The sequence below is a fragment of the Triturus cristatus genome, chromosome 4_1 (genome assembly GCF_964204655.1).
Source record: "Triturus cristatus chromosome 4_1, aTriCri1.1, whole genome shotgun sequence".
Taxonomy (NCBI): Eukaryota; Metazoa; Chordata; class Amphibia; order Caudata; family Salamandridae; genus Triturus; species Triturus cristatus.
Genome location: NC_140585.1, coordinates 508155261 through 508167429, shown reverse-complemented (window position 1 = coordinate 508167429; position 12169 = coordinate 508155261). Strand labels below are relative to the sequence as shown.

General features: G+C 44.9%; 1 protein-coding gene across 3 annotated transcripts in view; it reads left to right on the top strand.

Annotated features, from left to right (window-relative positions):
* The window catches only part of SOX5 (SRY-box transcription factor 5), a 423652-nt gene that overhangs the window by 354055 nt on the left and 57428 nt on the right, over positions 1-12169 (top strand). For all 3 annotated transcript variants that reach the window (XM_085652751.1, XM_085652752.1, XM_085652753.1), the window contains one exon: positions 9914-10086. In XM_085652751.1, coding sequence (XP_085508877.1) covers positions 9914-10086 — 173 coding nt within the window. The remainder of the gene's footprint in view (positions 1-9913; positions 10087-12169) is intronic.

Below are 12169 nucleotides of genomic sequence, written 5' to 3'. Positions count from 1 at the left end.
AACGTAATCGTATGACTTCTGTTGCTTTTCCTATGTTTTTGAATGTCCCGTTTTGAGGTTTTACACATTAATTTTATTTCCAAAAGATACACACTTTTCACAACTGCCTTCTTTCCAGTATGTATTACATTGTTCTGTTCCCATATCTTCACAAGTGTAATCCCTGCGTGCTTTGCCTTCCGGAAGCAGATTTAAAAAGCTGTACCTGTAATGAGTGATACATAATGTAATTGGATAACAACTGCGAGGGTGACAGGAGCAGTAAAGGTCACTGTTATAAGAAAGTTAATGTGTTATGCCATTAATAAATCATGGAAGACTGTGGACTAAGAGATAACACACTTGAATTATTGTAAATGGCATGGAGTCATTGCTATGTATCTGCCAGCTTTCAATATTGAAAGAGACGTTTTCAGGTTGCGGAGCACGATGCTGAGCTGTGGTAGAGACAGACTGAGTAGGCATTCACACTACTCATCGTGGCTGTTTTGATCCCAGTGTTCTCAGCAGGAGTGCAGCATGAGGCACTGCAGGCCTGGCAGGCAGTGACAATTTAAGGCTGTAAAGTGTGCAGGCGAGAGAGGTCCCTTTGGCCCCTGTCAAGAGTGGGCCGCTGCCACCTGTGAGTCAGGGCTAGGGTCTCATGCTGCAAACTGTGAAAAAGAGAGGGGTACCTCGTGGGAGCAAAAAACATCCTTAACTCTGCCACTTCTGGATTAAAAGTATTAATGATCATTTTTTAGCTGCTAATAAGGCGAGATTGTAGCATTAATAGACCAATGTTGCAAAAGTCTACTTCTTGAATTTTTGTTCTTGTTTTTTTTAATTGATTGTGTACTCCTGTCCACAAACAGTTTAGGAATGATGGTTCAATTCACATTTTAATTTACCTTAATTGTTGATTTGTTTTCAAATTGCATCGTTTTGTTATATCACAAAAAAAGGAGCAATACAGCTGTAAAGACCATGTCTATCAAAAAAGTGTATTGGCTTCCAGCCTCACGTCTTCTCCCTGGTAAAAATACCAAAAGCAAACCCGATCATAACTTGTCCCTCAGGGTAAATCGCCGTTCCTGTGTCACTGGGTGTACTCTGTAGATACATCATGCCTCTTCTCTCTAAACCTAACTTCCAAATAAGACCAAAAACCCATGATGTGGTGGGGAAGACATGGAATCTAAGAAAGAATGAGGGTTATAATAAACCTAAAAGCATCTGTTCCCCAGTCATGCTGCAGCCTCAATAAAATAATTCAGACAGTATAGTCCATTGAAAGAAGCAGGAGATTGTTTTATGATATGATGCTATTATAGGATGAACGGAGTCTTGGGATCAAATAAAAGGCTATCCTCGCCGCTATTCTTCGGACTCACGGACACTGCTGAAGCTCTAAGGCGTCACACTACTGTTGAAATAGGAATGGACTGAAGACTGTTTGTGTGTTTACGAGGATGTATAAAAAGATCCTGTGCTTAATGTGTGCAGGTCGTTTCTGGTGGTGGGCACCAGCACTCAGTTTGTGGGGCCCAGACTTATTTGTCTTAATCTTTCTTAGACCCTCTGCAAGGTAGGCAAAGAAAGAAAAGGGAGAGAGAGAAGGGGGTAGGGAAAGATAAGAAAATAGTGAATATGTAAGAAAGCAGGAATGAAAAAGAACCTGAGGGATTATGCTTACAAATACAGGAAGTGTACAGGAGGAGGCATGAGGAGGAATCAAGACTAGGCATGTTTGGTGTTCAGCAGGGCTGGTGGCGACTTCGAACCCCACACTTATTTTAAGGTAAGCCCACACCACTCTCCGCTGCCTTAAGAAGAAAGTGAACGTGAGGCCACAGCCATTATCTACAGCAGGTCACAGCCTGCAATAGACCGGTCTTGGGAAACCCGAGCAGGCACTAAATGATCTTCCTTCCAACCCTTGAAAACACATTCCACCCTATGAAAAATACAGATGATGCAGAATTACAACCTTTATTCAATAATATGAGCCTCTCTTCTGAAGAGAGAAATCTACTGGTGATTTGAGAAAAAATGTACTCGGTCTCTCAATCAAAACAAATGTGGGTTTAGGAAGCGAGAATTAAAGAAAATGTTAATGCTTATGACAGTATGATAAAGGCTGCCAAGACTGCCACGCTCTACTGTCGGGATACCCTGTATTGGCCTACTTGAACTTACCTGTGCACCTGTCAGTCAAACAGGAGATGGGCTGTCAAGGGGGCCTTTGTGTATAAAAGAGGCTAGATGCATGGTGGTGGTGGTCCTCTGTCCAGTGGACCCTCACTGCTGCCACGCAAAGTGGTCGTCTGCCAAACCTGGCTATTAATTAAACTCAACGTTAATGACGCGTGTGCAGCAGTGAGTGAACGCCATATGGTGGGTCCTTTACCTTTATTTTCCTTCATTTCTGTCAGAAAATAATGAGCCTTGTCCTGCACTGCGCCGAGGTATCATTTCAGTTCTACTCACGTCTATTAAGCCTTTTTCTTCACGCCAATTTTTTTGGCAACTAACAAAAAACATACGGAGAGTGTGCTATTAATTGCCGTCTGGTGCCAAGTCTTTTCAGAGATAGCGATACTTGGGAAAACCCAAGCGAAGGCTGACTGAAGCGTTCAGCTCACACAAACTAAGGTCTGCGGGAAGTAGTCCCCAAAAGGATGTTTTCCCAATATCTTTTGCCCGAGGAGCAGGCTCCCCAGTCAGCTGAAGTTTCCACTACCTGCTGGCAGTCATTTTATATTTCGAATTTTAGTGGTTGTAAGGGAAAGTGCGCTGAACCAAAATATTTTTGTTGAGGAAAGCACTGCAGGTAGATGGGTTTGTAAATATGGCAGTACCTCTCCACGGAAGTTTCGGCTCTAAGCCAATCCGGAGAGGAGGTTTATCTGCCACGGCTGCAAGTCTCAAACATCTGTTCAGAAACCCAGAAATGTCTGCATGGTCCACTTCTGGTCTGATAAATATTCACCAGCTGATATTAATGTTTTAAAATGCTGCCCAGGGGTTACTCATTCTAAAAGGTGCATTTCAGTTGCATTTCGTTTCCTCGCCAGTACTGTTCTTTGGTACCTTCTCAACTGTATGGCGCTCTGCATACATTAAGTCACAGTAGAAATCGTGCAAGCATTCCTTGGCTGAAAGGCTCTGCACAGAGCTACCCAGGGGGCCTGGGTTCAAGTGTCAGCTCTCCTGTCTGCTCATATTGGTTTTCTCTGTGCTCATTTTAGGGCATTCTACCCGCATTGGGTACTGTAGAAGAGTTTACTTGCATTTTAGTCCTTCAGCTTTGAGCTGCTCCAGTGTGTAGAGGCCCTCTTCCTTGTTGGAGACCCTGGGCTGTGGCTCCGGCCTATAACTCGGGTTCGGGCCCTCTGACTATGGTTTGGGCTCTTTGACAACGGTTATAGCCCTGGACATTAGGCTGCAATGCTTTATTAGAGTATTGGACGTAGCTACTTGAAGCACTTGCACTCACATGAGTGGTGAGAACTACAAAAGGGCTCTTCGTGTCTCGCTGAGTGGAATTGAGGGACATGAGTTCACCTCTAGGGCTAGGCACACACACCCCAGGGATAGGCACACACACCTGCTTGGTGCCAGAATATCGTAGCGGGTGCTAATGTGCGGTACTAATACACATAACATAAACTCTAACTTCCCTACTTGACCAAACTGGGTGAAACTGGACAAAATGCCTTTGTTCATTTCCTTCTGCCTCAGTTCCTGTATTTGCCTCAAAATTATGAGTGCATAGAAGCTGGCTAAGCTCAAGTATACAGCACTCTAGGGAAACAGGGCAGCTGCCTGGCATTCATGGAAATTAACGCACGTAAGAAAATGGGGTCCCTAAAAAACCACAGCAAATTTGTCCCTATTATTTTTGTTTATAAGTCTTGTGACTAGAAACTCATATGAATTTATTTTGCAAACTGTTGCCCTACTCTAGGCGTCCAGGGTCCACTACTTTCGAGCACTTTATGGATTGGAACTCTAGCTGAAATGCTTGACCAATGTAGTTCTACTGCTGTGATTTTTGTGGGACATGTTGCCAAAAGTTTGCATTGGTTCAAAAAACAGGGTAAATTAATTTGCATTAATTTTATGAACTGCTTTAGTTATAGGAAATGCAACATATGGTATTTGCGCCAGAGTAAATGTGCACAAACTGATTTAATATTTTTCTGCTGTGTTTGCAAAAAAAAAAAAAACTGCAGAATACCAATGTATGGTTTTTGAAAGGTAAAGAAGAGACTACGCTTGAGGCAAATTGTGTTTGTTAAATAGCAAAAGCAATGCAAGCTCACTTTAATAGCTGTATTACATATAGATAGCAAGGAACTGCAAACTCGTTTTCCTCTTGTATAAGAAAAAACGATTGAACCTGAACTAGAGGCTGTTAGCGTCAAACACACATACAAATGGTCTATCATCAAACACGTTTGCCATGTTCAGTAAATGTTCTAAAACCTATTTATACCTTTTGCCTGGGTTATATCGAATGGGCCAAATGTTGTTTCCTACATTCCTTATTTTACAAGCTCCAAACGTTTATGCCCTGTGTTTGCACCAATGAAAAGTCAATATAACACACCTCCCCAGTTCTCCTCCCAGCTCAGTATTTAGCAGGAAGCCAATGCTTTGCATTGTGTGATCTTGGCAAATGTTAGATGAGGAATCTAAGGATAGACGAGGGGTGTGCAATCTGACATGATTAGGCAAGGCTCTTTAGGAACGGAACATTCATAATTGAGACAAAAAGGGTATTAATAACACTTTCCCAACACGGCAGTTAGCCATTTTCTATGTTCATTCTTTAATCTTTGTGTTTTTCAACAAATCATCGGATTTAATAGCGTGTTTTGGCAGATTAGAGGATTTATGCCCCAGATGTTTTTTGTTCTAAAAATGGATTAGGGTGCAAAGTTTGCTGGAATCCAGTGAACATGTTGAGGCAAGCCGGTCATTTTGTGTGCGATTAGCGCCCGCCGTCTGTCCACAATCCTTCCATCTGCCGCCCGTCACTGAACGAGCTGTTTGCATTGATCCGCGGGCCCCACGTCGAAGGCGCGGTTCTGCTCTGTTTTATGCGCGGAGTCTCTTCTCTGTCCTCTCTTGCACTCCCTATTATTAGGCTGCATCGACACACCTTGCAGCGCACACGAAGGCAAACTTGATTCCATAGCGCCTACAGTTTCCGCCTGACCAACAGACGCGAGATTGGTTTTCAGAAACTGTCAGATGGCTTCCTGCGCTCTTAAGAAGCGTCGGCAGTCGTCATCCCTAAACTGCATGTTTAGCCGGTGTGCTTAATAACTCTAATCCTATCGGTGTTGCTGCCAAACAAGCATGTGATCTCTCGACCTATCACCGTCCCCGTACATGCGGTCCTTGAAATGATGCTGCATGTCTGCAAGGCCGGCCACCTTCAACATGGCCGCCGCCCCGCATGATTACAGCTGGAAGTTATCCTATGTGGAAAGAGAGAGCGCTGTCCTTGAGAAGCTTTTACGGTGGCGCAACACAAAATGAAATCCCCCTCCCCCGCGTAATGCGAAGAGGGGCCCCCGAGTCTCCTGCATGTCACGTATATTCATTGGCCTCGGTCTGACTGTGGGACCCTGAAGGGTTGGGGCCCCCTACTGTAGTGGACCTGCTTACACCTCTGGCATGTACAGATATCACCTCTTCTGCCACAGGTTGGAGGGCAGCTTTGCCCTTCCTTCGCTATTTTATTTCCAAGTTGCGATTCTTGCTCTCCATTGAGCTTAAAATCCATGTTCGCAAAATTCACTTTTGCTTCATTGTTCTATGGGGAAAAGGAATTTTCTCTGCTACTAATGTAGCTAAAGAATAAGGTCAAAGTTCATTCATATAAAGGCAGATTGGAAAGTTTATTTTTCATCGTACACATGTGTGCTGAGTTTCCCAGTTGTTGTAAAGCCATAACACTGTTTACTATGAACATGATGTATAAAAAATATACATTTAACAGCTCAGTAGGTCTGTCACGTGCAGGAGTCTGCCCGAAGATAAGCTGCATATGGTATTATCGGAAAGAGTTGAGTTCATAAAGAAACTGATCATGAAGGCGGCGATGAACCACTCTTAATAAACAACCACCCAGGATGTTCCTGGAAAACTTTGGACTCCTCCCGCCATCCCTTTTCCTTCTGTCTCTAGCCAAGTCCTTTACATTTGAATAACAGCTTATTGGTATATATGTATACATACATACAATTATCAGTCATCCTCCTTCATCTATTGGTTTGTTGTGGCGTCATTCACATTTCTCCTGCACCAACCATAGCATAGAGTATTGGGCAATGGGTCAGGACACTTCAGTCATTGGTTCTCTTCTTTGAGACAGCATTTTGTCAAAGCACAATGTTGTCACCCTCACAGATAAACAACTTTTTTAGGGCCGGCAGCTCCCTGGATATTGCATCTGGGCCCTCGCCACTGGTTGCAGTTCTCCACATCTTGTGCAGGCACTGTAAGTGCGCTTATATTTGAATGTGCTTTAAAACCACGGAAAGATGGCCACAAATGGGCTTTAAAACCAAGTAACCCTATGCATGTGCATACATGCACGGCTGGCCATCTTTCAGTGTTTTTTCACTTTTGCCAAAAACATTTAAAGAGTGTTGACCCCGGAGTGCACATGCATAGGCAGCCAACGTCCAATGTTTTTAATAAACATGATTTAAAAAGTTATGCACGCATGGACAGATGTTTTTGAATGTTTTTGTTTATAATAAAGTATCACAAAACATTTCAAGAGAAAATAATCATTGGAAAAACCAAAAGACCCTTTCCTAATGCCAGAGCAGCTTTTGCAAATGCTTGTTCAAATATGGTGCCGATGTCATCCGCGCGGCATGCCTGGGACTATTCTCCCTAGAGTTTTAGATCCACAGTGAGGTTCACAGTAATTAAAGTAAGAGTCATGTCAAGGTCAGTTATACACTATTCCTTGGGCCTGAAAACACCACAGCTCCTCTAAAAGGTCTTTCAACACAGCAGCCAGACTGCTCATAAACGTGGTCATGTAACCACCATCGTGTGGAACCTGCTCTGTTCTCCACCAGCTTTCAGGGATGGCTGTGGTGCTGTGTTGTGGTGCTCTCTTGTAGTCATTGCCACCTAGCTAACATGTCAGCCATCTTTTCAGCACTTTAAGACTTGCAATCCAGCGGGCAAGCCTTGTCCTTAAACGCCATAATGCTTACTTTGCAGATTATTTATTTACTCATATGTATTGCGCAACCAACCATCCCCAGGGGGATCTCTCGGCAGGTTAATGTGACCTTGTAAAATATTTCATAAATCATCGAGGTGTGGCATGCTGTCTCATGAAAGCACAGTGCACATGATCTGTCTGCGCTTTCACCCTGAGCTTACCACACCAGTACCATGAACTATCCTGTGTGTAATTGCTGCCCTCGGTCTATCAGTAGATCCAATTGGATATGGAGCGTTCACGCTTGACTATTGTCAATTGTCCCTGCCCCATACATGTACTGATATCTCCTGTCACCCAGCCCCTCTCTCTTCCTGGAGTATTACCCAACCATTATCGCTGGGCAAGGATGCATCACCAGAGGCTATAGAGCGAGCAGCTGGCATTAGGCGATGCCCATGCAATGGCAACATGCCAGCTCATGCAAAATTGATATTTCATGCATTTAAATGGGGTTGCCATTACCACATAGCATTATCAGAAGGATACCCACAGGGCTTTTATTCCACAGATTTGTTGCGTATTGACAGCAACTTTGTTTTTTGGGTGCATAAGTGCAGTGTGCTCGGTGAGCACAGGAGTGGTAGCCCCCAGCACCTTCTGAGTGACAGGTATAATGGCGCGTTTGGTACCCTGAATGCATGTTTCCTGTCAGCGCATGCCTGTTGAACCTCGTGTATTCTACTGCCCCATGTGGTTGCTTTACTACTGTAGCGGATGTCTGAGCCAATAAAAGTGGGCTTCAGCACATGGAAATTAAACTCTCTTAGCATTCCTGTACGTTACCTTCGTCAGCGTACATGGCGCTGTCTCCCGCTAGTATTTAACATTAGTGACCTGAGGATAGTGAATAATCCCAGTTTAATGGTGGTCACTTCACTGACCACAGAAGGATGGAAGGATGGGTTGGCCTTGGTGGTTTTGTGGTTTGTGTCTTGCACATCACACCAACTCTCAGCAGCTACGCTGTACTTTGTAAGCCACCTTGGCTGCAACTGGAGCAATACCTTCTGTTTGGAACACACTGGCTCTTGGTAGATTTTTAAAATTCAAATTTAAAAATGTAAAATATTCTGTTTATTTTTATGAGCTCTTCACATCTCAACAGACTATGCAAGCATCGTGCAGGTGTGACAAAACAGTGGCATCGAGGTAAATGCCTCAGGTGTGAATATCGGGGCATGCATTAGTGTGGTACAGACACTAGAAAATAGAAGCAGGAGCGCTACATGCTCTAGCTCCTCAATCCGCACGCCGAGGAGGAGCAAGTATTGGCGCAGTTGTCTGTGAAGGGTTAGGCATGAGATTCGAAGTGCCGGCATGTTGGAGCGCTGGTTGCAGAGTCCAAGAATGAAAGTCCAAGCTCAGTCCCTGATAGAACCGTGGTTGCTCTGTTCCAAGGGTGCCTGTTTCTGTATGGACTGAAGATACTCGAGCTGCACTATTGCTTCACGATGGAGCCGCCATGAAATAGAATTACCATTTGTAATGAGCCATCATTGAAACAAGGGCATCTGAGATCTAATAAGGCTTGGGAGTTACCGGCCAGCATGGAGGAGCAGGGAGATGGGTAGTGTGCACCCCAGCAAAGGAGCTTTGCCCTGGGCTTGCATAGGAGACTTCTGGAAGCATGGTTGATTCACTCACCTTGTATGCAGGGCTGAAAAAGTCTCTCCCTTTAAAATTCTCCGTGTTGTAAACCGAGGGATGGCCTTTGCTGAAGAGTGCTCCTTCTAACACCGGGCTTGGGAGAAGCAGGAAACATCACTGCAGGGACTGCTTTTGTGAACTCGCCACAGTCACTCAAAAACCCAAGGACCTATGGTCGCAGCACACACCAGTGCGATTTCTGAATGCTACCTTACTGCTGTGTGTCTGTGTTTGCACAGCTGTAGTTGTCATTCGCAGTATGGTGCTCCTAATACTGTGACTATGGTTACAAAGACAGCCTGTTACGTGTTAAGTTAAGAAGTCCTATAAACGTGCACATTATATGCATTAAGGGAAGCTTTTTGCCGCCGGCCTCAATTTTGATCACTACAGTAAATCCCGCTTGTAACCCACCAAAGAAGTTGATCCAGACGTCACGGTTACAGTAATTATATCTTATGTTCGGACAGGCACTACTTTTGTTTCCAGTGGCTTCTCTCAGTGTGGAGAGGGCACAGAACCCAAACAACCCCCAAAACACCAAGGTACCCTTAACGTGCCACACTATATGCATCACACTACGCTACGGTATGTTAGGTTAAAGCTTCTTGTGCGAGTGCCCCATTTGACAACATATAGCTTCTTGGCACTAGATCACTCGTGCATGGTACTGGAACAGAGAGTAAATGCTACAGTTAACTATATTTAAATTGTAATCGAAGATAACACAGCAAACCGTAGAAGACAACCATCAGCAGCCATCACAAAACATTGTCTCGCGCAGTGGAAAGTGAAGAGGTAATTAGTTAAATCAGCCATAATGTCATTGTCCCCTATGATGGCGGCCTGGTAATCAACACTGAAATGATGCTTCAGTCTTTGACCAGATGTATTCAGGGATGTAAATGTTTTGTTTTTCCAAGCATCATTTGAGAGCCTGTGAATAGGTAAGAAATGCCTTGGGACAAACCATTCTGAAGTGTTGGACTGACTTGAAACCTTTCCATCTTTCCCTTTCAGATATCCTCTCCTCCATCACGTCGTCTGGCTATTTAAATGACCACGAGGCTGTCACCAAGGCTATTCAGGAGGCGCGACAGATGAAAGAGCATCTTCGGAGGGAGCAGCAAGTGCTGGATGGGAAGGTGTCAATGGCGAACAGCCTGGGCTTGAATAACTGCAGGACAGAAAAGGTTGGTTTTTCCCATGAGCCCCGCTTCCCTGATCAGATTGTCCCCCAGGCCCTTCTCGCGTCCTCCCATAAAGCCTGCATGTTCAAGGAGATATGGTCGCAAAGAATAGGGTAATTCCATAAGACAGCTTTCCAGGCTGGTAAGGCTTTGTTGCGGCTTGCCAGAAAGCATTACAACTGGGCAGATTCTTACAGTGTCTGGGTGGTAGTGAAAACAGACGGGATTTCACAGGTTGCCAGAATCGAATGTGGGTTTGAAAATATTTAAGCTACTTAAGAAACATAAGCTTTTACTGAAATTTAGTCTTCGCTTCGGAATATTTGACAATTATAATGTCTTTTTCTCTGTGATGTTGCTGGACTGCACGCTGTGTATCATTGGCATATTATGCTAGATATCTCTGGATAAATTGCACAGCTCATGATTTCTAGCACCACCTATCCCAAACATGTTATGTAAATAAAGCTATGGAAGTGCTTTTTATTAAAGAAGCTTGTAAAGAAGCTTGTAAAGCGCATGGTGACGCCATCTCGGCGTGTCCCCGCGCTGTGGAGAAAAGTCAGAGCCAAGAAGAGTAGTTTAGGAGGAAAACAGATAGGTTTTTAAAAGTTTCCTAAATAAGGGCTCTGAATCCGCTTGCCTGATATTTATGGGAAGAAAGTTCCATTCTTTGGCAGCCATAACGCGAAAGGAACATCCGCCCATTCTGGCTTTCTTGATGCGGGGAATTTTAAGCAGACCAGTTCCTCCCGAGCGGAGAATTCTAGTAGGCTCGTATGGAATAGCCAGATCTGTCAAATAAGAGGGAGCTTTGTGAGAGATAATCCTATAGCAGGTTAGAAGCGCTTTAAATAGGACTCTCTTTTTTATTGGTAGCCAGTGCAGAGTGGCTAGGGCTGGCATAGAGGCTGACCTTTTCGGAAGTCTAAGGACTAGGCGTGCTGCTGTATTTTGGAGTACTTGAAGCCTCCTAAAATTTTTTTGCGAGGTTCCAAGCAAGAGCACATTGCCGTAGTCTATCCTCGAGGTCACCAAAGCATGGGTCATAATGCGCCTGGCTTCCAGGGGGAGAAGATCTAGGGTGCGGTTCAGGGTCTTCATTATCCCAAAGCATTTCCCAACCACTTTATGTACGTGGTTGTCATAAGAAAGTCTGGGATCAACCCAGATACCCAGATTCTTAGCTGTTTTGCAGGGAGTAGGCAGCGGTCCCAGGCATGAAGGCCACCACTCCTTGGTCCAGCTCGCCTCCCTTCCCCCAATTACCAGCACCTCCGTTTTTGAACCATTAAGCTTAAGGCAATGCTGGGTCATCCAGCCTGCCAGAGCCTGCATGCAGGTTTTAAAGTTGTTAGCATCAGTGGAGGGTGCTTGAGACAGGGAGAGCAGGAGTTGGGTATCGTCGGCATATGAAACTAATTCAATGCCGTACGATTCTACCACTTCCGCCAGCGGGGCCATATACAGATTGAACAGGGTGGGGCTCAGGGCAGAGCCCTGAGGTACCCCCTGTTCTAGTGTTATACTATTAGAGCGATGTATGCCTCTCTGAACCTGGAAGCATCGGTTGGTGAGAAAGGCTTTCAGCCAGCCCAGCGCTTCCTGGGTGACCCCGGCTTTGTTCAGACACTGCAGCAAGATGGAATGTGCCACAGTGTCGAACGCGGCACTAAGGTCAAGCATAATCAAGGCCATAGTCTGGCCCGCGTCCGCACCTGCACGTAATGTTTCGGTCGCTCTCAGAAGGGCGGTTTCTGTGGAAAAACCTGCCCTGAACCCAGATTGAGAGCTGTGGAAGGCCTTATTCGACTCTAGATGGGCCATGAGTTGGCTGTTAGCTATTTTTTCGGCCACCTTCGCCAGATACGGTAGCAGCGAGATAGGCCGTAAGTTTTCAAGGGTATCCTGCCTTAAGTTGGGTTTCTTCTTTATAGGAAGCACAATAGCTTGCTTCCACTCCATGGGGAGGAGGGCCGTAGAAAAGGAGAGTTGGAGAATATATCTAAAATGTTGTTCCAGGACTTTAAGGCTAGCTGCTAGGATCTTAGGAGGCGCAGGATCACGAGGGGACCCTGACTTAATG